This window comes from Acomys russatus, chromosome 14 (assembly GCF_903995435.1).
Source record: "Acomys russatus chromosome 14, mAcoRus1.1, whole genome shotgun sequence".
Classification (NCBI taxonomy): domain Eukaryota; kingdom Metazoa; phylum Chordata; class Mammalia; order Rodentia; family Muridae; genus Acomys; species Acomys russatus.
This window is the reverse complement of record NC_067150.1, coordinates 5,431,949-5,458,973: the sequence shown is the minus strand read 5'-3', so window position 1 is coordinate 5,458,973 and position 27,025 is coordinate 5,431,949. Positions and strand designations below refer to the sequence as shown.

The 27,025-nt window shown below is 42.9% G+C and overlaps 1 protein-coding gene across 1 annotated transcript in view; it reads left to right on the top strand.

Annotated features, from left to right (window-relative positions):
• The window catches only part of Arhgap42 (Rho GTPase activating protein 42), a 237,266-nt gene that overhangs the window by 120,435 nt on the left and 89,806 nt on the right, over window positions 1-27,025 (top strand). Inside the window, exon 4 of the mRNA XM_051155902.1 lies at window positions 17,026-17,097. Within this exon, the coding sequence (XP_051011859.1) occupies window positions 17,026-17,097 (72 nt within the window). The remainder of the gene's footprint in view (window positions 1-17,025; window positions 17,098-27,025) is intronic.

The window sequence follows — 27,025 nt, the reverse complement described above, 5'->3', positions numbered from 1 at the left end:
CAGCATCAGTGGCAATAGGAAATGTCACAGCCCAGGAAAATTGTAGCCAATGAAACCACACCAGGGAACACTAAATGCTATGACTGAGAGAGGACAAAGTGATGGGCAGAGATGGCGAGACTCAGGAGGCAGAGCCCAGCATGTGGGGGCCACCCTCTGCTTTGAGCAGGGAGCGTCTGAGTCCTTCTGTGTGGGTGGGTGTGAGCCAGGCTCTCGTGTAGCCTAGGTGGCCTCAGACTCAGTTTGTAGCTGAGGATGGATGACCTGGAATTTCTGGTCCTTCTGTCTCTACAACTTGAGTGATGCGGTTGCAGGTTTGTATCATCTTACGTGGTGTATGTGGTACAGGAGGTCAGATCCAGAGCTGACTATACACCAGGCAAGTACTGAGCTAAACACCTGGCCTGGATCACTGACGTTTAACACTCTGCAGATCTACAGGGCCATGCTGGCTGGAGCTCATCTACCCAGTGGTTACACCAATGTGGCTGCAAATTTTCATATAAAGTCAGCTGGTAGAGTGGCGCATCCTTATCTTTTGAACATTTGGGTGACATAAATGTGATGAATCAACCTCCGAATGAAGCCTTTGCTCTTCCATGGTGCGGTATTATTGTAGCTTGATGTACGTAAGGCACTGTTGGCATTGCGTTTGTCACTGTGCTGCAGAGTAATTTAGACCCATTTCCACAGTTTTATATTCTATTTATACATGTCCACAGTTGTATGCAGGCCCCGTAGTTTTTTAATTTAACTGGTTAAAATGTCTTAGTAAGTTTGTAGTTTAAGATGTTCCTGTTTGAGTTTTGCTGTGGTTGATGGTGTTTATTTTTCCTAAATATGGTTTGCATTTTAAGTTTTTGTAAAATTATATTCTGCTTACTTATTTTGTGAATGTGTGTGTGCCTGTGTGCCTGTGTGCCTTTGTGTGTGTGTCCGTGTATGCCTGTGTGCATGCCTCTGTGTATGTGTGCGTGTGCGTGTGTGTGTGAATGTATGTGTGCCTCTGTGTGTGTGTGTGTGTGCATATGTATGTGCCTGTACTTGTGTATGTGTCTGTGTGTGTGAATGTATGTGTGCCTGTGTTTGTGTGTGTGTGTGTGTGTGTGTGTGTACGTGCCTGTGTGCCTGTGCGTATGTGCATTCCAGTGTCTGTGGATGAGTGGCATGGGAGCTGTGGCCTCATGTGGAGGTCAGGGGCCTCTCTAAGAATTGGCTTTCCTCCATCACGTGATTCCTGGAATGGATTTTAGTTCATCAGGCTTTGTGGAAAGCACCTTTGATGGCTGATCCATCTCACAAGTTTCCATTTTAACCATTTTAAGGATCACCTCTGCTTTGCTCCTAAGCTAGTATCATTGACTTGAACTAATAAGCATAAAATTATCAAACACGTCAAAAGTGCCTGGAAACTAGCAGTTGCTGTGTTGTAGAAAATATAAATATGACTTTTTATTATTATTATTAACAGTGTATTTATATTTTCCCAAGTTGGGCACCAAATGTCATAGAAAATGAAAATGGGCTAACAGTGTTTCTTATTAGATGCCTATAATTATTATGGTGGTTATTATTAGCCCACTACCATATCGATAAGGGACACAGACACCTATTGTGTTTAAATAAGCCTTAATTCTCCTGTAGCTGGGCAGATGTTTCCCTTTATGCTATGTTGTCACCTCTCAGCCCTCATCCCACACCATCTGCTTTAATCCTTCCTATCTGGGCTACTTCCATCCATAATCCCAAAATATTTGCATGTGATTTCCAGCTGGGCTCCTTCTCTCCACACCACGCCTCAGAACCAACTCCTCCAGGCCACGTGGTTCTCACCATGCTAAGCCATGGATCAATCGATCCTTTCCCTCTCTTCCTCCCATTCCTCTGTGTCCTTCCCAGCATCCTCCTGTCCTCAAAGCCTGTGAGCCTTAGCTCCGCCTCTCACTTCTGCCCTGCCCAGGTGTGTAGGCCTTTTATTTTAGTCAATCAGGGATAGTTTTGGAGGCAAAGTTACACATCATTACTTGGGGTATGTGACAGCCTGCAAGCAGACCTCAGGGAGCAAAATACTTAACAGTTAATTACAAAGCACCAGACCATGCTGTTACATTGCTGTATCAATCATGAGCATGGTGTGTGCCATATTATATAATTGAGGGACACATCCAGAAAGTATAGTTTAAACTTTTTCAACTTTATTATGGTCTGTATATGTCTTTCATCATCTCAGTTAAAAATTTAGTATTGAGGTAGCTACAAATAATATGGTACCTATTTCTATGTGCTCTCCACAATTCCACTTCATGTAATCACCTTTGTTTTTCTCTAGGATTTAAGCCAGTATTATCTAAGGCTAAATCTGATTTAAAATTTTACCATTGTGCTTAAATAATTCTCGTGACATGAAACACTGTGGTGTTTTAAGCTCATGCTGGTTTTGAGGTGATAACTGGTAATGATCCAGTTAATGTCATTGTGAACGTGGTCCAACAGCAAAATTTGTCTTGATAAATATTCCTATGTCGCATGTGTGAGTGTATGTGTGCGCACGTGTGTGCATATGTGTTTGATGTAGACATGTGTGTGTGTGGTGAGTGAGTATGTATGTGTGTGTGAAGTAGACACACAGGTGTGTGTGTGTGTGTGTGTGTGATGAAGACACACAGGTGTGTGTGGTATGTGTGTCTGTGTCTGTGTGATGAAGACAAACTGGTGTGTGATGTGTGTGTTTGTGTGTGGTGTAGACACAGAGGTTTGTGGTGTGTGTGTGTGTGTGATATAGACACACAGGTGTGTGTGGTGAGTGTGTGTGTGTGTGATGTAGACACACAGGTGTGTGTGGTGAGTGTGTGTGTGTGTGTGTGTGTGTGTGATGAAGATGAACAGGTGTGTGTAGTGTGTGTGGTGTAGACACACAGGTGGTGTGGTGAATGTGTATGTGAGATGTGGACACACAGGTGTGTGTGGTGAGTGAGTGGGTGTGGGTACACATGCCTGTGTTTACTGAAGATGTCAGGTACCTTTTTTTTTTGCAGGGGGGGTGTCAGGTACCTTCTTATGTCACTCTGTGCTTGATTCCTTTGAGGCAGAGCCTTTCCCTGAACCAGGAAAGAAAGAAATTATTTACTTTAAAGTGAGTGGCCAAAGCGTTCATTCTTGAGACTGCTATTTTTGTGATACAATCTTATAGAATTCACTTCTGAATTTTTCACAGTTGCTTCTCAGTAACACAGAAGAGAGCTCAATGCCCCTAATTTTGTATTAATTGCTAATGTGAAACACTGAGGGAGGAGGCATGATTTCACGCCAGCTACTCTAGGAAGAAGACACTGCGTTAGTCAAGGGTCTGTTGTTGAAACGGTGGTTGCACAGTCTTACGACAGTGGCTTCTGTTGCTCTCATTCCAGAGGGGACACTGTCAATCTTATATCAGCTCTCAGGGGCCATCATTCGTCTTAGTGCTGGATTATTTTCAATTTTATCTAACCTTGACATGGAAGAAGTAAATTCAGTGTACAGACAGGCTGTGCAGTGCTGTCTCTTGGGAAACTAGGACATACATGTCTGGATAAATGGACATTTGTTGTATTCGTGAATGACAATATTCAAGTTACTTATGACACACAAATTCCTCTCATTCACCAAGAATGCTATAATTTTGTCAGCCCTTCCCCGTGTGGAACCATAGATAACGGTTACAAATGGTTGGGCCTTTTTCATGGAAAGTTCCTGGCAGTTTGCACCAAGGGGTTTTTCCATGGTTGTTGCTTTTTGTTTGTGCAGGCGTTGGGTTCAGTTTCAGGTCAGAGGTTCCTCAGTGGCCTTTCCTCTCTCTGTAATAAAGGCCCTTGAAAGTCTCCAGAGGAACACAGCGTTATGGATAACAGCAGCGTGAAGAGCAAGGAGTGTCCACTGTAATATAATTCGCATTCTTGTGTCCTTTTCCTGCACTCTCCACTTCCACACTGGACTGTGGGCCTTGTGTACTGCCACTGTCGCCGGTGCCTCTGTCACAAACTGCTTTCTGTGTTTCTGTCTTGCTGTCTGTCTGTCCAAACACTCAATGTGGCAAACACACATATCCAGCTGTGGCCATTTTACCTGATCTTCCTTCCACATGAAAGTCCCTCAGAGCTTTGAGTGGAGGTGGAGGAGTGTAGGGTTTTTATAGCCCAAGCCATAGTTCCAAGGCGCCTCTGCACTGAGACCTTTGCTTTTTTTCCCCAGTGTGTTTTGCTTGTTTATTTTAATGAATCTCGAAGCTGGGTCACACTCAGAGCCGTCCGAGAGCACAGTGGATCAGCATCCTAGATACCTCTCTTCCACCTTGTCCTTAACCAGCCGCTTACACAGGAAGCCATTATGTCAATCAGTCTGAAGTTTCAGGTTGACCTTCTGATGAGGTGGTCAGTCTTGTCCCTGAGATGTCTGATCTTGGTGGTTTTCTCCTTAGTGTGTCCTCTCTGTAGCCAGCAAGGCCACCTTCATCTTTTTCTACATCCAGACACTGTGGCTTTAGCTTTGCCCTCTTGTCCAGCAAAAGCAGCTCAAGGTCACAGCGGGGGCTTGAGCTCTCACAAGGAAGTGTTCTGCCCCATACTTCCCAGGTTATGGTATGGTCCTGTCATCTTTCTGTTTTGTTTTCTTCCTGGTGCCTGTCCTTATTTGGTACCACTTTAACAACAACAACAACAAAAACAAAAACATTATTAGCTTACTTAGCTATCTTCCTGAACTTTATAAACTGCATGAGATGCTTAGTATTGTCCTACGGAGTACTTACTTACAATGGCCGATTTACGTTTGCTAACTCAGAAATTAGTGGTTGAAACATCATAAGCTAAACCCCAGGCATACTTGCCTTTGGTTTACCACATTGAATTCATGATTAACTGAATTCTCACCTTGAGAGTTATGGAGCATAGTTTGTGTGTTTCTGCTGGCGGGACAGTAACCTTCACTGACCATACGCATTTTGCATCATTTACCATCTTATTAATGATGTAGGAGAGTCTTGCCTACTGTGGCCAGTACATTCCTAGGCAGGTAACGGCAAAGGTACTACGGTGAGGTGGGGACAAGCCAGAAAGTGAGCCAGGAAGGATGCAGCATCCTCCATGGTTCTTGCTGTGGATGAGTTCCCTGGTTGAAGGTAAGGCTGCCTGGAATAGCAAATGGTCCTGTCTTCAGTTCCTGCCCAGCTCCCCCTCAGTAATCGACTTACATCTGGAAGTGTAAGATGAAATAAACCCATTCTTTGCCTAGGTTGCTTTGGTCAGAGTTTTATCAAGCAACAGGATGAAACCAGGGCATTCTTGGCATTGAGCCATCTTTCCAGGTCCAGAGGCAATTGTCTTTCAGATCTCAAATTGGACTGCCAGCGAATCAGCAGATCCTGGGCAAACTGGATTGTCCAGAGCATGGCTCAGGGCCTTCACAAAGGTGCCATTGTAGTAGTAAGGGTTCAAGGCAAACTGGAATGGCCTCTCTGCTGTAGCTGACCAGAGCATAGGTTACCAGAGGATGGTCCTTGGTGAGGAGCTTCAGTAAAGAGCGTAGGCTGTTGGGGGCCTGCTGGTTAAATGTGCACTCTAGAGTAAAGGCAGAACAAGGCAGAAGAGCAGAAACTGGGGTCCTTTGGGGGTAGCTAAAGAGGTAAACAGCTTCCCAGTTTAGCCAGAGTTCTGCTTTTCTGTTGCCCCTTTGCCCCCGTTGTAGTACGGTCCTGCAGGACCATGGACAGCCTGTTCCCTGACTGGAAAGCTGAAGGGTGAGAAGAAGCTGTGTTTCTCATGACTCATTCTTCCAGGGTTCTTTTTATGTCTAATTGAATAGTTGGCACAGGGTCACAAGGCATCTTCCAGCAATAAGCGTGCCATTGCTCACTCATCCCCCGTGAGTGTCGAGGGCTGGTTATTGTGCCAGACGGTATTTAGTATGCCTGATCTCCCTACCCCATTCCAGCAGTTTATCCAATCCAGTTCCAAAATGGTAACCAGAATTGATTAAGAAGCAGTAAATTCCAGAAGTTAATGTTGAGAGACCCAGACTTTGGCACCTCAATAGAAGGTGATCTACATTCTTTATTGATGGAGGAACTTTTCCCCAAAGTCACAGCAGGGAATCCATATGGCCAGGCTTTATCTTTTTCACTGGTTCATTTTAAAAAATCCCATACTAAATTAGTATGTGAATGAATGGGATGCTCTTTGAGGCCGAAACTGGCATTTGAGTAGGAAAGTATTCTTAGCATGGAAAAATGCAGAGCCAACACTGAACATATTATTTAATTTAATAGGGGGTAGTTCAGTTGGAAGAATACTTGCTTAGTGTGCAGAAATAAACCTGTATTAATCTTCAACTCTTTATAAAGTGGGTGTGGTGAACAAAGCCTACAATTCCAACCCAGGAGAAATAGAGGAAAGAAGGCCAGAGGGGCAAGGTTATTCTTGGTTTACCTAGCTAGTTCAAGGTCATCCTGGACTCCATAAGACTATGTCTCAAAAACAAATGAACAAAACTGTGACATTTTGTATTCTCTGTCTTTTCATTGTTTATTTAATTCATTTTTCCATATCTTCTTCATCTTTAACCACTGGATTTGTGTTAATAACTGCTTTCTTGGGGGGTCTAATAATTATACTCCATGACTACTGCTTAAGCCCCTAGGAGGTCCAAAAAATAGTGGGATACACATGTTGTGGTTGGGAAATTGACAGGTCCACAGTCGTCCGCTAGAGTATTGGGTGGTCTTATTATCTGGAAATCTGATGAAATTCTTTAAGACTTCAGCCAGGGGCGTTAAGGATGGATCACTCAGGTGATGCAGGCTGACGCTTCTAGGGTGAAAAACTTTTTAGCTAGATGGTGAATGAGGCATGGGAAGGACAGGAGTGAACTCTAGGGCCTTGGGAGGAAAGATGGCTTGCAGTGTGTGAGAGGAGAGGAACTTGTAGGCTCAGGACCATCTCCTTCACTAAGGGTCTTTGGATGTAGGCCTAAGAGATGATCAGATCTGGGAAGTAATCCCTTTTTTTTGTTTGTTTGTTTTTTTTTTGTTTATATACAACTGTGATCTCTGGAAAATCAAATATGGTGTGTGTGTATGTGTGTGTGTGTGTACATGTGTGTGTGCAAGTATGTGTACGTGTGTGCGCGCATGTGGTGCATACGTGTGGCCATGCACGTGTGTGTGTGTGTGTGTGTGTGTGTGTGTGTGTGTGTGTGTGTAGGTGTAGTGGAGGTGTGCAGAAAGACATGCTGGCATGCATGCTGTGGTAACGGAGTCTGGGAAGGAGGCCATAGGCCTTGAATATTAGGATATCTGCTGATTCTGGTATCATTTACTCGACAGGACAAGGCAGGAGAGTGGAATCTGGACCGTGTTGGAAGCTGAGTTCCCGAGGTTCATGGGAGTGGGACACTTCTTTTACAGACATGCTTAGGACCTGAGTCTGAGTCCGAGCCAGGCTTTGCATGCCTTTACTTCACCTGGCTGTTGCAGCATGTGCTTGGCTCCTGAGGAGAGTGTAGCAATTCCTCTTATCTTGAATTGTGAGATGAATGTACGTGAGCTGAGATTATCTGACAGATACCCACTGAGAGCTCAACCACATCAAAGTCCACTGATGTCTACCACGATGCTGTCCTGACAAGCGAGAGGGCAGAGATGGGACGGAGTTGCAGCATCAACAACACTGACTCTTGTAGCTCTCTGTCTTTCACGTGCTCATATTAGTATGGACAACTGTTTTTCTCTTGATGGTTGTAACATTCAGAGTAGCTTTATTCCATCCCTGAATTTGCCGTTCCACAAATATGTAGTTATATAACTAATTTAATTGGCTATATTACTTAAATTGCATGATTAATTAACTTGTGCCTAGTTGAAATATATCTTTAAATATTTGTATGCCAGGATGTCATAGGATATTATTAAAAGAAAACAGTTAAAACAGAATGTGGTTGTTGACTGTCAGAGTGATGGAGGAGTGTCCCATTGTCAAGATTCTATATCTGGGGTCCTGCATAACCATGAGATAAGAACTAGATTCACAGCCAGGTGTAGTCTTTTGGGGTGTAGGAACTGAGGCTCTGAGAGGTAAGTTCTTAGTTTTTCAGGATGACAAAAAGGGGCAATCAATGGTTTTGTCATCTTTTCCCCCTTCTCAATCCTTCAGCGTGAGTTAGGTTTCCCCCAGTGGATTGTGAACACTGGGTGAGTGTGGAAGTATGCAAGTGTCTCAGGCACTGTGGAAGGAAAGCCATTGGCAAGCTTGGTTACCTGCAGGGGCATGTTAAGCATCAGTGTAACCAGTGCTGTGATCTGAACGTCATTCAGCTGCGGCCAGAGGGCAAGACCAAACGAGGTTCAAAGTTAATGATGTGGCAGTAACTGGCTGTGTTTTCTTTTGGGGTCTCCTTCTCACAGATAAGGAAAAAGAATGTGGTTTTTCTGTTGCCTGTCATTCTTGTGCAGGGAATCTGTTTCACTTAGCAAATCACTCATACGTCTTAAGACCTTAAAGATGGAGCTGAAGGAAAATTTTCATTTAATTGGTCAAAATGGATTTTGACAGCTGTAGGGTATGGAAAGCTGGCAGGTAGTTTGTGGCTAGATCTGGGTTTTAAGAACACCAGGACAAGGGTTACAACACATGGGACTTATTGATGAGGTAATTCTTAGTCATGACTGAGAGAGAGCCTGTGCTCAAAGGTCTGGGAAAGTTGAAAAGAAAAAAAAAATCCTGCAAAATAAATCTCATCTCTGCAAATTTGCTGGGCTTAGGCAACTCTTGGTTGTTCATAGATTTCTGTAGTTCCCTATTAAATAGCTGAATTCTTTTGATGACTTTTCTGTTTTATTTTTATTTTTTTTAGCAGTACAGAAATTCAATCAGTTGGCTTATTTAATAGGAACTGTTTACTTACAAATATTATTTTCTCTTTCCCATAACCCCAAGAGATCTTTCAAATGTCCACATTCAAGCGGACACTACAGGGATAGTTTACTGTACAGATATGCTCCGTGCTTTCACATGGGCTCGGGCACTTGCCCCTAGGCATCTGTATTGACTTTTGGGTGCTATTTTCTTTCTTAACTGTAAAGTTCTAATTACCAAGTTCCCTGTGCTTATCTGAAGAGAATGTGTGACATAAACATCCTACGGAAGTGTTCCTTCAGGGAGATTGGACCAAGAATGACTTACAATCTTGTTTTTAAGGGGTACTCCCTTATTCCCAAATTTCCTAAGCTTTAACTGATGGAGTTGCTTATGGGAAATGCTTCTATTTGATGTGAGTAACTGTCAGAGCCTCGTGTCCTCCCTGGAGCCATGCAGATTCTTACCTCACCACTATTTTATTGCTGCTGCTTCATAAGCCAAGACAATTCATTATTATTCCACTCAGATTGACCCTTATCAAATATATAAACATGCATTCAGTGCCACACAAACCTGTATTTTGAAATACACTCAACAGGACATGGCTTTCAAGACAATTTGTGACAAGGAATAGAACAGACATATTTCAAAGTTGAACTATGTAGTGCTCACTAATATATAAGCTCACTAAGTTCAATAGCTCTTTTTGGTTTTTAATCATTACTATTATGAAATGTTGTGGTTTGCAGTCCTTCATGTAATTGCATTAGGGAGTAGAATTTGGTTCTGGCGCTGGATCATTTTCTTTATTCTGAGAGGTGTTCTAATGAACATCGAGAGAATGGTTAGCCGTGAAGAGTCTGATCCAGACTGACTCCAGTGTCTGGGTCACTGCCTATGAGGTGTCAGTGATCTTTGGTAAATTATTTTATTCCTTTGGAATTCAGTCTCCTTATCTGTGTGATGGGAAAAATGATGTTAGGGGGGAAAGCCTCGGCCCTGTAGAACACCCAGGGATGTTGCTGACCAGCTCCCTTGGCAGGAGCAGATGCTCAGTGGTTCCCTTTGTGCTTCCAGGGCTCAGTCTCTGGAACTACCCCAAATATATATATGTATATGTATATATATATTGCATATATATGTATATATATTTAACACTGCATATATATATAATAAATATGCAGTTTTTTCAACCATTGTTTGTCGCTTTAAGACTGGTATTTTCCAAAGAGATACTTACTTGGCTTCAGGCACCCAGGTGTGCTGGATAAAGCTTATCCCCTGCCACTGAAGCACATATGTACGCATGTGTGCGTGTGATAAACCTAATGTGTGGCACTTGCTGACTGACATGGTGTGACATGTACCCAAAGGCTTATGAGCGCAGGAGCCTGTTCCAGCCATTCCCAGCACTGTGTAGATCCTAGAACTCCCGAGTCACTCCGGTGGCAGGTTAGTTTCTGGGTTTTGTTTCTGTTTTGTTTACACACAAGCCTATCTTCCTGGATTATCATGGATTTGGTGCACATCTCGTCACTGACATCCTCTTCTGTTTCTGTAAAACTGCAATAAGTAGTTTAAGGAATCTCCCATACATTAAGATATCTTCCATATTCTTAAGGTTTTAGCAATAAAAAAGGGTCAAATATTATACACTTGTGATTAAAATATACTGATATCTAACTACTAAGATGTTATTACTGTCATAACATTATATGACTTTAGGATTTATTTAATGAATTTTTTATTTCCTACAAGCTTGTGAAGACTGTCAGAAACTTGCTTAAAAGTAATAAATTAGCAGTTTAATTCAGATGAGCAATTTATTTTCTCATGACAAAGGCATTTTTTGTGATGGTCAGAAGGAAGAATACAACGAATCATCAAGAAGAAAAAGCATTAAAGCATACTTGGTGCTGGGGGTAAAGGTTGGAGAATATATTGAATTATATGAATTTATGTATCTGTTGAAACTTTCTCTTCGTACTCTCATACAAAAAGCCATTTTTTCCAACTCAATTAACATACAATGAGCTCATCTCAGGATGCATCATGTTTCTGGTTTTTGAGGTCTGGGAATGGGTGGAGGTCTGTTTTTCTGGATCCTCGGGCGGTTAATATCCAGAGCTATCTGGTATGGGGTCATCTTTGGCCAACTCCTATAGTGTTAACAAGTAAACAACAATGCTGGAATCTAAGAGTGGCGCCACCAGAGGCATGCAGGCTCAACAGATCCCGGAATGTGCTGGCCAGAGTCACCTTACCAGTATCGCCATAAGCCCTTTGCCTGAATAGAGCAGGAGTGACCACTCAGCCCACTGAGGGGAATCACTGGGGATTCCAGCATTTCTATCTGTGCCTTGAGAATTCGGTATCAGAATGGTAGCCATGAAACCCTTCTGAAGCGGCCTGTGAGTGCACAGCATCCTTTTAAAAGTCTATAAAAATCCTGAGTCCATACTCTTTCGAAATTGAAAGGATTACACTACACATAGTTACAGATGGTTGGACTAATTGCTTTCAGTACATTTTATGTCACCTTTTCTAATTTGCACTCTTGAGTGTCTTTTTATTTCTAGTTGAAAGCAACCCAACATTCTTTTTTTTTTTTTCTCAGATTCCTTTAAAGTTTCATTGTTTTCAATTTATACACTACGAAACCACTGTCGAGACGAAGACAAAAAGCAGACACAGGGTAGGAGAAGATCACGTGCGGCAGTTACAGGTGCATTTACAGGTGTTTCCTCCATGCTTATTGGCTGTAAAGTGCCCTTTGCTTTGACACCGGCTCTCCTGTGCAGCCAGTGCTGGCCTCAACATCATCCCTCATCTCAGCCTCCCGTGTGTGGGGACTATGGCATGCCCCGCTCCATCTGGCCCAAAAATATTCTTTACTTAACCTTTCACTAGGGATTGAACTGGCTTAGGAACAGCAGCATCAAAAGCTAAAAGAAGAGTCTTTTGGTTCAAATAATTCAACATTTAAGAAGCTTTTGTTTGGTACAGCCTGCAGTTGTGACCGAATCACACCAGAATCAATGAACATGTTTGATTTACTTTTTCTCTTTCTCTGCTTGACTCTTTCATGGTTGAACAGTTTTCTGTCTCTTCACTGTATGGGGATAGATGATTTCATTGAGAAGCAGCAAGCTACAGTTTGTCTCACGCTGCTTAGAAGAAGTCAGATACCCTGGAATCAGAGACTTTGTGCCGTTTGTCCCTGGTGACTGTTGCTGTGCAGTTACAAAGCCTGCCTGACGCTGAAGATGTGCAAGTGAGGTTTCCCACCTAACACTTGAGTTGCAGCAGCAGAGTCACCTGTGACTTTAAAAAGTGACATGAGTGTTAGTGTATCTCACCTGATCAGCATGGCAGAGGATATTGCATAGGAAGCAGTTTATACTTTATACATCTTAAAACACATATGATAGACATAAATATGAAAGCTTCATTTCCGTAAGCAAGCTATGAAGTGAAGTCCTGTCATCATCCTTATTCGACTGAGGTTGGGGAAGCTGTTCAGCGTTGTCCAGCGTCAATGAATAGACTGAGAACCTGTTAAGGTCAGGCAGGGCATGATGCTGGAGTCTGAATGTGTCCCTGCTAATTCTTTGAAAAAGGTGGATTCATGGGTTTGGTTCTCCATTTGTTAACCTAGTGTATCCTGGACAAAGTGAGTATCATCACTAGAGAAAATAGAGTTAGATGAAAAGCGTCATTAATTTAAGCCAGACAGCTGAGATCCAGGGTGTTGGGGGTCTCTGTAGAACACTGGCCTGAAGGCGGAGAGTCCAGCACTCAAATATTAAGTAACAAGTTCAATTTAAGTAGGAATTAAGTGTGGTATCCAGATAGCTTTTTCCATTTGCTGACATTAGAAGACACAAAATCATCTTCGACTGTGGTTCAGAAGAAGGAGAATTGTACAATGTTCAACTGGTGGGCACCGGAGTAGCCTTCCTGATGCTGACACCTTACCAGCAACTGTGTCCAACAGAATGCTGAGGAGCAAGAACTGGCAAGGATTTGGGACACGGCAGGGGGAAAATGCTGTTTGGCTGCCCAGAAGAGAGCTCTGGTGTGAGCTTTCCCTGCTGTAACTACCCAGTGGAAAAAGAGTCCATTTTTATCTGGGAGACTCTTAGCATCTTTCATGATTGACCGTACTGCCTCCTCTCTGTAGTGAACCTGCATAAACATTCTCTGCATGCACTGGCTATATTGATACCATCACAAGACATTGCTTTTACAGTGAGATATATATACTCAGGTTTTCTTGTTGTAATGGCGTCATCTGTTACAGCTATCTCAAGCAGCTACTTTGGCTGGTACTACAGAACATCTTTATAGTTTTGTTTCAGATCTGTGAGTGCTTTGGGCCTGTGAAGGTGTGAGATAATAACATCTTCTTATTCCTTAGAAAATTGCAGGATAATATGTACAGTAGTTACAGTTAATGATGAGCTATGGTTAGAACCAACAGCACTGGTTTTTAACCAGGCCTGGGGGAGGGGGAGTAAACACGGAAGGAATCTTTAAGATTCCTTTCATTCGGTGATGCTTTCGTGTGACAGGCAACTTCCTACCACTCACGCAGAACAACTTGGCCTGCCAAGCTCTGTAGAAAATTGCCTCGTGTATATGTGGGAGAAAGGGGTGACAACGTTTTTTGGAGACTCTTTCCTTCTAATCACATTAAAAGAGTCGTGCCTCTGCTTCTGAGTGATGTCTGGCAATCATTGCAGCTGATTACTAGAATCGCTTCCAAAAGAAAAAAAAGAAAAACAAGAAATGTAACTGCTCCGCTTAATATAATGCACCCACAGTTGCAGGACTCTGTAAAACTCAGAATGACAGAGTGAATTTAATAGGAAGAGCCAATGCTTTACGAATTTTAATAGACATATGATAGACATAAATATAAAGATTTAATTTCCATAAGCAAGCTAGGAAATGAATCCCTGTTATTATCCCAGTTAGACTGAGTTTGGGCAGCTTGTCCAATATTGCCTAGCGGCAGGGAGTGGTGAAGAGCTCATGAGTTTCACACCGAGCTCGGAGCTAGAGTCATTTACTTCTATTTTACTGAATATAAGTGAAGCAATTGGTAAAATATTTTTGAATGTTAAATATGATCCAATATCTATAAAAAATAAAGCCAACATTTAAACATTAAGTAATTATTATAAGTGAACTGTGTAAAAATTAGCAAGTAAGATATTTCTAAGACGTTAAATTATCACCAATATTTTTCTAGAGTATTATTGTTCTTATGTTTTTTCTAAAGTACCCCTCAAGGCCATACCAAATCAGACGTTTCATAGAAATGGAATCTAGATCCACCTGAGCTCTGTGACTTGATTACACTGTCAGGGGGAAGAAAGAGTTCTGTGTGAACCCAAATTGTGTTTCTCTAGATTAAACAAAACAATGGTAAGCCTTGTTCCCCAAATCGCACCCTCTTTCATGAATTAGCTAGTGGATTTTTTGCTGTGTTGAGCACTGTTTTTCTTCACTCTGCTGGAACAACATTGTCTTTAGTTTTCCCACAACGTTAACACCTTCTTTGCTTTATCCATGGCTTAGGACAGAATTAGATATTTCCGTACGTGTGATTGGTGAGTGTGCACAAGGGGGATCCTGCATTCCCTGGAGAGATGCAAGGACCAGGGTTGGAAATAACAAGGCTGGCTGTGAAGCCACTTAGTGACCTTTAGTGTTGGCTTTTGCGTCTGTATCCACTGTTGGGAACGGCAGCCACCGACAGCACACTTGAGCCCTAGATGCAAATAGCTGACAACGCACAGTAGTTTAAAAGAAAAATTCTGCTCAAATGTATGAGCTGGTGTCAGGGCCCTGGTGGATAATGCTTGTTAAATTAGTATGAGTTTTGGCTTCACTTACTTCAAATAATCATCTTTATGATGGAAATTAAGAGACTGCAGAGGACAGAGAGGCAGATGCGTACTGAGGAACTCCCGTGCCAAATTCATATTAGTAATGTTTGAAAACATGTTTATTTCTCGTGTGGCTTTTTGGACACCTTAGGAAGCTCAGGAACAAGGAAGCCAGTGTTATCAGTGTTTGTGCTGAGATGCCAGTGAGGCCTGGTCTCCCCAGCACGTGTGTTCTTGATACATTCCAGATGGGTTTTCATAGTTGTGATTTCACTCCTAGCAGAAGGTGGCTTCAGTCTCCATCCTGTGAGGGTCTTCATGAGCACCTAGTATGCAAAGTGCACTCATCCAAGCCTTCCATCACCATCCCCACCATTCCTTCCCTCTTAACAACTATTGGTGCACGTGTGTCTCTGTGTGAGTTTGTGTACAAGTGTGTGGGTATATGCAGCAGTTTGAAGAGGCTGCTGGTTCTCCTGGACCTGGAGTTAAAGGTGGTCCTAAGCCTCCTAGTGCCAGTGATGGAAATCAAATTGGGGTCCTCTGCAAGAGCGGCGTGGGTTCTTAGCCAGTTCCTCTGGTGGGTACGGTTCTTCACCCTTCAGTTTTACTATCACAGAACAAGATCATGGAGCAGGGTAGAGGGAGATGGAACAAAGTCAAATACAAAAGAAGAACGTGAAAGTTACAGAGACAGGAAATAAAATTTCCCATGTCTTTCTTTTTGCTTTTAAAAAGTAGTTTCTGACTTCAAGCCCTGGATAGGGCTGCGTCCACTCTGGGTGGGTCTTCTCTTTTTAGTCAATCTTCTCTGCAAACATGATTTTGAAGTTATATGAAGCCATGGTCATGGGCGGTTGCATCAGCAGTTTGATTTTGCCTTTAGGTGCATTATCTCTGTGCTTTCAGATCACAGAACTTAGCAATTCAATTCAGGCTGGGTGGATGTCCCTGTGGGTAAAGCACTTCCAATGTGACTGCTTTAGCTTGTGTGTAAAGATGGACATGTGCCACACATCTGTATTCCTGTCATCACTACTGTATTGAGATGGGAGGGAAGACCAGGGACTTGCCAGAAGGTCATAGACCAGCTAGCTACCCAGTGTACACACACACACACACACACACACACACACACACACACACACACACAGAGAGAGAGAGAGAGAGAGAGAGAGAGAGAGAGAGAGAGAGAGAGATGTACAACAGGTTTTGAAAAATAAGCGTGACTCAACTACAAACTAACCAGAGTATGAAAATAAGTGAAATAAGTAAAAATGACAAATCTTATGTTGGCATTTTATATGATTTGGAAACTTATGGAAATACCATAATAATCTGATACTTACATAAAAGCTATAACACAACAAAAAATGTGTAAGTTAGCACATTTGAAAAGTGGATTTTTTTTCCCCTCAACTTTTCACTCGTTCCATATAGAATGGGTCATATAGGTCATACCAAGTCATCATAGGAGAACAGACCACTCATTTTATTTTTCACTGGTTCCCTCTCTTGTTTTAATGAAAGTTGTGGTGTGTGTGTGTGTGTGTGTGTGTGTGTGTGTGTGTGTGTGTGTGTGTGTGTGTCTATGTGTGTGTTGCAGCACCCTATCATCTTTAGACATTTCTCTGTGCAGTTCCGGGCCCCTCAGTATTACATTCCGTTGCCATATTCTTACCCACCCACACTGGAAGGTCTACCTGTTTAAAAGTTCAAGAGCCTCCTCACTTGGAACATGGAGATGAAGCTCTCTTTGTGGAAAGGAAATCAGATAGTGTTTTAGTTAGTGTGGAAAGACCACGAGAGCCTTCAGACAAATCCCAAGTGCAAGGAAACTCATTACAAAAGAGGAATATTCTAGCAGCCTAGTGGCAAGTGGAAGAGCTGTGCTGGTTTTAGGATGATGCTCAAAGTGGTGGCGTTAAACCAGTGTAATTGAAGGTGTTTGTAGTGTAATATCCAAGATGCTGCTTTCTTAGTTAAAATTTAGAAGAGATGTAAACATTACGAACAGTCTCAGTAAAGTGTGTGCTTACTTTCGTATGGCCCGCATTGTTCTTACTATTAAATGAAATCATACATAAAACCCACTCGGTTACCACATGAGAAATGTAAGATGCTTTTATAGGAACAGATTAGGGAACAAAAACTGCATTCAGTAAGCTGAATAAGGGTTACCGTTTTCAGTATTGTTGCCGCGAAGTTGTATGGTACTTAATAATGTGCATTTTTAATTTCAGATTCAAAATGCTAATGATGTGCTAATTGCACCCCTTGAGAAATTTCGAAAAGAACAAATTGGTGCAGCTAAAGTAAGTGTGACTTTTTTTCTTATGCTTTAGATATTCTCCTGATAATTCAAGGTGATTTAGTATCAGATGCTAATGTTTTTAAAGTTAGAATGGCCTTTTAAAATATTTTCTATTTTAAGATGTCTTTCATGTGTAAAATGGCATAATTTTAAGCATTTTCTTTTAATAAAAAGAGCAAGCCTATTACAAAGGCCTTAATTCTTTTTAAAAATAAATGATAATCTACTGAGTGGAGAACATGGCTGTGTGATATGTGGCTCCTCCCGCCCCCGCAGTGGCTGGGAATTAACTCTTTTCAAGAGAGGGCGAAGACGGGGGTTTATAAAAGAAAAGAAGCTTTGTTCTTACCGGGAATAAAATAAAATATTAGGTCTACTATATACTGAACACTTCATCAATACCTTAAAAAGAACTGTTGTTTTTTTGTAATGATGAAGGGATTTTTATTTTTAATTTTAATTTATTATAACTTATTCAGATTATATCCCGACTGTTAGCCCCTCACTTGTGTCCTCTCATTCCCACCCTCCCTCCCTCTTCCTCCCTAGTTCCCTCCCCCTGTCTAGAAGGCCCTCCTCTCCCACCATATGATATGACCAAGCCTATCAGGTCTCATCCGGATAGCCTGCTTTCCTTTCCTCTGTGTGCCCTCCAGGCTGCCCCACCAATGGGAAGTGATCAAATTGGGGATCATGATGAAGGTTTTGTGGGGAAAAAACGTTAAATATATGTGACATAAAGCCTTTGCATTACTGTTCACTGGTTATGGGCCAGCTACATTTTCTCTGAGCCTAATCTTGAAACTGACTTGAATCTACTCTCTTTAATTATTTTAATTTACACATTTACTTATTACTTATTGATGTATGCACACACACACACACACACACACACATGTGTGCACACTCTATAGTGAGCATGTGGAGGTCTGAGGATATCTTGAAGGAACTGGTTCTCTCCTTCTCTGTGGGTCCCAGGGATTGAACTCAGGTCATCAACCTCGGCAGCAGGTACTTTTTCCTGATGAGCTAGCTCACTGAAATCCACCGTCTTAGATTTACATTTCCCCATCACGTAGGCACCTAAAATGTGAGGGCTTAACAAGGAAAATCATTATCTTTGGTCTATTCATTTTAATAAATTTTAGTCTTTGACAACTTCTGATGTGTGTATGCTGTACTTTAAGATAACATTCGTCTTCCCTTCCCACTGAACCCCTCCTTAGCATGCCGCCCTACCCCACCCCGTGTTCTCCTTGCTGGGCTCTGTGTTGGACTCTGATGTAGTCAGCTAATGATAACCGTCTTCCTCCATTCCAGCATCAGTGTTTACTCTTCTGCGGGGTTATTTTCTCACTTCTCTTTCGTCTGTTCTGGCTGGAATAATGTCATGTCTTACCAACTAGCTGGCACACACCTCCACCCCTTTAACCTGTCCACAAAATTTGTTGTGTTGGATCATGCTGTTCTCCCTCTCAGGAGACCTTCAGTGGTTGTGACATTAATAGAATATTTAATCCAAATAATATCTTCCACAAGTTGACCCCTTGCTCCATTTCACAGTACCCACCACCAGACACAGGCACTGGCTTGCTTTCCTCCGGATGCAGCTACCCAAATATTAGTATTTTCGCTCACTTCTTACCCTCTGCTGCAGTGTTTCTTACTCTCACCTTTCTGAAGTCCTACTGTAGCATCAGGAAGCACGCATCCTCACTCAGGCCCTTTTCTAACACTCCTTTTTCACTGACAAGTAACAATTTCCCCTCTCATAGGATTAAATAGTTCTTAGCCTTGTTTCCCATAATAAGTTACAGCAAGAAGTAATTTCGGTTGTGGGTCACTGCTTTCTCCCCAGAAGGCTTTGTGTTAGCTGAGGCTGTGGAAACAGGAGCAGCAGTAGCTGCTCTTTTGTTTTGTGAACATCTCAATCACTGCACAGAAGTGCTGAGAGCACACCAGACAATGTTACGCCGTCCGTCATCCCCTAGCTGGCGTGTTTACTATGACATCAGCGACACTGTGAGCAGCAGTCCTTGGTCTGTCTTGTCATGTTGATTCTGTTTCATGGGCCCGGTGCTTTTGCTAAGGGGAAACGTGAACTAAAAGCAAGTGTCTGTGTCTTAGTTTTCTTTTGGGAGTGTGAAGCAAGCACACATGACAGTGTTCGTCTTATTTGTTCTCTCACTACCTATTTATTTGGAGATTTCTTTACTTGGTATGTAAACCTAATTGTCCAAAGGACACTGAATCCTTTCAGTCTGTCCAGTGGAATTTCCCACAAATATTTTAAGGTTAATTAGGCAGCCGGATGGGAAGACTGGGACATGGCTGAGCCTAGAATCTTCCATGGCAGTCAGCAAACTCTACAGCTTGTCCACCCTGTGAACGGGGGGTGGTAAACACTGAATCAAGGGTCCCTGGCCTCAGAGCCAGACGATAGCGTTCAGCTGACGTGGATCAGAGCCCTGACCACAGACTTTTATTCTGTGTGTGCTCCGTGGAGCTTTGAGACACCTGATCCTCCACTGTGGAAAGTGGGGCTCTTAGTGAGTTCCAGTTGTGGGAAGGAGACAAGCTGTGCCAGAAAGCCCTTCAGGAAGATTAATGACGGGTGATTATACTAGAGGACAAGAGACGCTCCTGCTTTTTTTGAGTGGCTGAAGATTAGAAGCCTTATCTGTAAACAGTTGTCATGGATGTATTTATTGGAAGGTTCTCGCTCTGATAGCATATGAAGAATTGAGTTCTGTGTAGGCTAGCCCCCTTACGTGTGTTTGTGGGCTAGACTGAATGTTCGGTTTAATTTATCTCATGACATTGCTGGTTTAAAGTCTGCAAACATGAACTGAAAGTAGGTATTCAGAACAATTTCTGTGAGTGAGAATTCCCAGTGTGGGGATGTATCCAGCATAGCATTCTTCCAGAGAAAGCTGAATAGCCTTTGGAGCCATTTTTTGGAATAAAATGACTCATGGTGTATGTCCTTGACTGCTGGAAATCTCCTTCTTGCTTCCGGATGGAACAGATGTAAGGCAAAGCCACAGCCTCACCACGAATCCTTTTCCCTCTGGAGATTCCCTGACTGTTGGGGTAGACAGAGCTCTGCGTTTCTTTTCCATTCCTTTAAGACAGCTCCGTGCTTGGCTGTCTAGGTTTGCCTGAGACCTGGTTTTGGTTCCAGGCTGACCATGAGCTCCGTAAGTGCCCTTGCTTCAACCTCCGGAGTGCCAACGTGACAGGCATCTGCCATAGTAACTGGATGCCCCTGAGTTCTTAGTCAACAACTTTATGTCTCAGAAACAATAGAATGTACAGTTGTAGTTGCCACACATTTTTGAAACAGAAGTGACTTAAAGGAGGACCAGGGCCCATTTCTTATTGAGCACATCCATGTGGCACAGGGAGGAGAAGAATGAGATTCCCCACACCAGCAGTGTTTTGACTCTTCCAGGCTCCCGTGCTGCTCTTCACAAGGTTCTTTCATGAAATAGTCAATTTTCTTTACTATTAGAAGATAGATGATTACGTAAAATACATCTTAATTACAAAAACACCTTAGGTGTCACCAAACCTACTCACATCAAACCCAGCTAGTTCATATAATTCCTGTGCTGGTCTCTGGGATCCCCAGCACACAGTAGGTGTTCAACACTAACTAGTTTTCTAGATAAAAGCAACTGGAGAAGCACTGGCCATAAAAGTTGAAAGATCTTTTCGTTTCTGTGAGATATGCTTTCTAAGACGCTGATTTTCATTTTTGAGAGATTTTAAAGGAAGTCACGTGAGCTTCCTTCTGTGATTTTCATACGGAAATAAGAAATGCGGCAGTTGTCACTGCAAAGCTGACTCTGTTCCTCACCCCTGGTTTCATGCTGAAGACTGTAACGGAGCCCACACATGCCTTTGTTCTGCCCATAGTAGGGTATAGTTCTGTCTCTGAGCCTTTTGTTTGCTATTTTAAATGTGCCTTGCATATGCCACTTTGCTTTGTAGCATCTTAAAGAGAAATCCAAGCTGAACTGTCAGATTTATGTCACAGCCACAGAATCCGTCCATGTGAAAAAAATGACTGCAACATGCCTGTTGTCCTGAATGGATAGGTGCTTTTAGAGGATCTTAGAGAACTGTAGATGGTCTGAGTGCTAAAGCTTTCGTTCGCCACTTGAGTTGTTTGTGAGGCATAGTGGACAATGTGGAAGGAGGTGGATTATGGGGCACACTGTGGGTTTGGCAGACTACACCTTACATTTTCTCCTGTTCTTAGCAGGCCCCATAGATAGTGGTCTGGGATGGTTTTCATGCTGCCCAGTGGAGCATTATCCAGCAAAACCCGTCATGGTTGAACTCTCTAGGCAGATAATAAGACATTTTATAGAATTTTGAATCTAACTGCAATTCCCTGTGTTGTAATTCTTTTCTTAAAAATTGTATTATGGTTTTAATTATAAGCATGGCTGCAAGTCTGTGTGTGGGTGTGTGTAAGTAAGTGCATGAGTGTGAGTCTGTGTGTGGGCATGTGCATGCCAGTGCATGAGTGTGAGTCTCTGTGTGGGGGTATGTGCATGTCAGTGCACAAGTGTGAGTCTGTGTGTGGGCATGTGCATGCCAGTGCATGAGTGTGAGTCTCTGTGTGGGGGTATGTGCATGTCAGTGCATGAGTGTAAGCCTGTGTTTGTGTGTATGTGCATGTGAGTACAAGAGTGTGAGTCTGTGTGTGGGCATGTGCATGTAAGAGTATGAGTGTGAGTATGTGTGTGGGCATGTGCATGTCACTGCACAAGTGTGTGTCTGTGTGTGGGCATGTGAATGTAAGTGTATGAGTGAGTCTGTGTGTGTGGGCATGTGCATGTCAGTGCACAAGTGTGTGTCTGTGTGTGGGCATGTGAATGTAAGTGTATGAGTGAGTCTGTGTGTGTGGGCATGTGCATGTCAGGGTACGAGTGTGAGTATGTGCATGACAGTGCATTTACCCATAGAAGACAGAGGAGGGCACCATATCCCCATTTGACACAAGTGCTAGTACTTAACTCAGGTCTTCTTTTCAGTTTTTCCAGACCTGTTTCATGTTCTTTTCAGTTTTTCCAAACAGGGTTTCTCTGTGTAGCCCTGGCTGTCCTAGAACTTGCTTTGTAGACCAATGTCACCTTGAACTCAGAGATCCACCTACCTCTGCCTTCCAAGTTCTGAGATTAGCGGTGTGTGCCACCGTGCCCTGCTCTGTACAGGTTCTTAGCAGTTGAGTCATCTCTCCAAGCGCAGTTGTAACATTGTCTGGAGTGCATGCATGAGGCAGAGAAGTTTTGATTGTTAGTTTGGGTTTTTGTTTGTTTGTTTGTTTTTGAGATAGGGTCCTTCTGTGTAGCCTTGGTTGTCCTGGATTTGCTTTGTAGACCAGATTGGCCTCGAACGAACGCACAGCAATTGTGATCTCTTTGCCTCTGCCTCCTGAGTGCTGGGATTAAAGGCATGTACCGCCACGCCCGGTTTTGGATTGTATTTTTAAACAATACCAATAGTTCCCCTTTGTAGTTATTAACAAAACACCTCCTAAGGCACTTTCTGTGTAAACTCCTCACAGTCACAAATGGAAAACTTACACTCTTTATAGATAAGGGAGCCGTTAAGTAAATGGGCTGAGGTGGGATCAGATCCTAAACAAAGGTGAGGGACACCCATGAATGCTCAATAACACTAGTATATTTGGGCACATGCAAAAATATTTGTTTTTTATTTTAATGATGGAACAATGAGTGAGCTCACTTGAAGAGTAAGGTTATAGAAGTTCTATGTTGTCACACAAACTTGTAATCAAAGCCTAGATGAAGAGAAATTAACTGACACTAATTGCCTTCTGAGCTTTACTGCTTCCACATAGTAAGTACCAAGTAGTCCATGGCTCTTACTTTAGAGCTGAGAGTAGATGCTGCAATTACCCAGGTTCTCATTGTAGCAAAGCCCCTTTGTCCAATTAACAGGTTGTCACATGTGTAGGTTACTTCATCTCACTCTGTATCACAGAGGAGACAAAGCTGTGCTGACTGCAGAGTGCCAGTGGTCCCTTGGACGGACACTACTTGGGATGGACACACTGCATGCTGCACAGTTGCAAAGCCCGGCCATACATAGCAGCTTTAGAGTACAGGAAAGCCTCTGCCGCTTTTAGATGACTCACCTGAAATCCCAAGTGATTAAGAGGCATAGCAAGTAACCCAGAGGTGAGCGTGGCCTCTGGCTGGCACCTGAGTCCCACCTTTTGGCACCTGTCTCTGCAGTTTTAGCAATGTGCTGTCCCTGCGGTAACTCATAGTGTGTCCACACATCGGCACAACTCCTTCTGCGGGATCAGCTCTGGTGGTCCTCATTGCTACCACTAAAACCAGCCACATGACATCACGCAAGGACAAAGCTGTCTCGCATTTGACCAGCAGCACCACTCAGACTGCGTGGAGGCTGAAGTGACGGCACAGGGGTTAGGGACACTTGCTGCTGAGGACCTGGATTCCCAGCAACCGCATCAGGTGGATCACACCCTCTGTAACTCCTGGCCCAGGGATTCAACATTCTCTTCCAGCCTATGAGGGCACTGGAACTCATGTGGTTACACATGCATGCATGAAAGTAAACAAATAAATATATGAAATAAAATATTTTAAAAAGCCCTCTACATCCTGATGTGTTAGGTTTTTTTTTTTTTTTTTTTTTTTAATATTACTCATTGACAAAGCCAAACCATCTATGAAGCTAGCATTCTGAATAGGGGAATAGACCAAAGCCTCCCTCTGCTGAACTTCAATAAATTAAAATTTCAACTTAAATAAAACAAGAAATTAGGTGCTTACAGTAGAATTTAACTAAACCTATATTGTAAATGAAATTACCCCTGTTGTCCCTGTGAATGACACTGTATGTCCGTGGCTGAATTCCAATACCTAGGATGTTTTTAAGCATTCCCACAGTTTTATTTTTGTTTTATCCTTATGATCCATTTTTAGTTTCAAGTACATAATTTTTAAAAATGTGAGCCCCGTTTCCCTGTGTCTATATAAATTGTAGTTGGCAAGGAACTATAACAGAGCCTTGCTGGCATTGTGGTGGAATCTGTGCTGGGAGAGCCTGAGAAATGATGCATATATTAAGTTTATTTGCAGTTTTCAGGGGTCAGTGCTCAGATGGGAATCAAATTTGCTTTCTTGTAATGAAGTCTTTTTTGGTAATGGACCTACTTACTTTGGGTAATTCTAGGCCGTAGGTTTCTTGATAAAATGGTGACAAACTTTTAAATCTTTGTTTTGATTTGATTTGAGATAGTGTCTCACCATATACCTCTGGCTGACCTAGAACTTACTATGTAGTAGACCAGGCTGACCTCAAACTCACAAAAACAATGTCTGCTTTTACATCCTAAGTGCCTGGATTAAAGGCGTTTACTACCACACCTGACTAAATTTACATCTTTGCTTTCAGCGGGAACTAAACACTGCATAGATTTCCTTCTGGACTCTGTATGGATAGTCAAACACATACAATTACTAATTACACACATGTGCATAGACATAAGATACCAAAATAAAACAAGCAATTGTCCATGTCCTACCATCTGTCACATTGTTTAATGAGATAAAAATAGCATATTGGGTACTTTTAAGGTAGGGCCCCTAACTTAAATTTTGGTGAGATTCTTAAAGTTTTAGTTTCTTTATTCCAAAGTCATGAGACTTTTTGGCAGATAGATGTGATCATGTCCAGACTGTGATCCTTTCCCAGTTTCAAGTCACTGGGATTAGCAAGCTGTCACCTCTCCTAGGCACTGCAGTGTTCTGCAGACAGTGTCAAGCTGTTTCGTGCTCAGCCCCGAGGATACACAGACAGCTCTGTTACTGCCTCAGTGTGTTCACTATCACAGGAAACCATCAGAAACAACGAGTTACGGTGGAGCAGCAGTAATACTGTACTTCCTAAACACGGGGGAAGAGCAAATCCATTCTACGAAAGCAGGGGAGGCTGGCAAAGGCCTGTGGAATGTGGGCATCTGGCAGGTGCAGCTCTAGGACTGGCAGAGCCCTGGGTGAGATGGGCACCTGCTAACAATCCCAGCATTCCGGAGATAGACCTGGAAGGAACAGAAGGCAAGCCTTAGCTTCAGTGAGCTTGAAGCCAGTCTGGGCTACATGACACTCTGTCTCAAAAACTACGGCAAGAACAAACAAAAATGCTGGAAAAAAACTTTCCAACCAATGCAAAGGGGGGAAACCACCGTGCCAGGAGAAGCAGAGGACTAGAAATGAGGAACTGTCATAACAGGAGCATTCATGGTCTGTCTGAGGCACTTTGTGCACACCAACTGGGAGGATTAGAGCTTTTGTTCTTGTTTATAAGTTTTTAAAAATGTGAGCCGCATTAAGGGATCTGTTTGCACCATAATTTACCAAGTATGTATGCTAAGGGCACACTGCTGTGAGTCCTTGGGATAGACTCCTGGACTTCCCGTTGTACTGTTAAAACCTAAACGTGTAAATTACCAGTGTCATACAATCCGTGGGGTGCCTAAGCCTTCTGGCCAGAGCTCAGTGTGTGTGTGTGTGTGTGTGTGTGTGTGTGTGTGTGTGTGTGTGTGTGTGATACATGTGAGTGTAAGGCTGTGCATGTGCAGGCAGAGGCCACTTGTGCTTGCTTAGTTCATAGCTGTCTTTGCTCTGAGCTACTACTGCCCAGCTATCAGTGAGCTACAGACTTCTCTGTCTTCCTTGTAGTAGATATGCGGTCTCAGGTTTCCTTAGCTGTCACCTTCCTCTGTTTCTGCATTGGCTTTGCAGCCCTGTCCCTGCCTTGTGTTTGTTTGTTTGCTATAGTTGTGTGATGTGCATATGCGTGTGTGTATGTGTGTGTGCGTGCATGTGTGTGTGCACGCGCGTGGGTGTGTGGGGGAGGTATGGCGGCGGGGGGCTTCTGAGTAAGTATGTGTTCTGCAACAGGGCTGCACATATGACAAAGGGTGGTTGGCGAGAGAAGGTGTCCACTTCCGTGCATCTAGGAAGCTCAGTTGGTGCAGGGTAGATAAAAGAAAGTGGGGAAGGGTCTGGAGTCCCAAGATCCCCTTCAAGGCCACACCTCCAGTGACCGAAGTTCTTCTCAGGGAGTTCTGCTTCCTAAATCTTCCACCTTCTCACCTTAGTGTTATAGGCTAGGACAAAACGGAGAGTGGGTCTTTGGGAGCCATTCTGTATTGAAACTATAGCTTCCTTTAACCATTTTGTATGGCTCCATCTCTTGCTCCTTGAATCCTTTTAGCAAATTCCCAAAGGGAGTGTGGACATCTGTGTCCTCTGGGGTCTGGGAATGACTCTTACCAAATATCTCTGTGATGAACCTTGGGTAGCTGCTCCCTCTTCTGCTTCTAGGTAGCTCCCCCCACACCCCACCCTCGCCGACCATGTAGAATTGAGGGTGACAGTTGTTTCTTGTGATTATTTCAAACATGAATTTTATGGGTTTTTTTGTTTTTGTTTTTGTTTTTGTTTTTGTTTTTTTGGTTTTTCGAGACAGGGTCTCTCTGTGTAGCCTTGGCCATCCTGGACTTGCTTTGTAGACCAGGCTGGCCTTGAACTCAAAGCGATCCGCCTGCCTCTGCCTCCTGAGTGCTGGGATTAAAGGCGATGAATTTTATGTTTTAAAGTAGAGGTTGAATGCTGTAGACCAAACACATTGCCTATGCGTGTGTGGCCCGTGAGATGTGCGTAGTTAGCACATTTCTTAATTTTGTGATAATTTTAAAAAGTAATATTTTGTACTAGCTTCAAATTGCACTGACACCAGATTTAGTGCCCAGAAATGAACTCTTTGTTGGAATCCAGTGTCATTCTTTTGTCTGCTTTTCTAACTTTTTCCATTCCATCAGCCAAGTTGAGCAGCTCCATAAGGGAGACAGC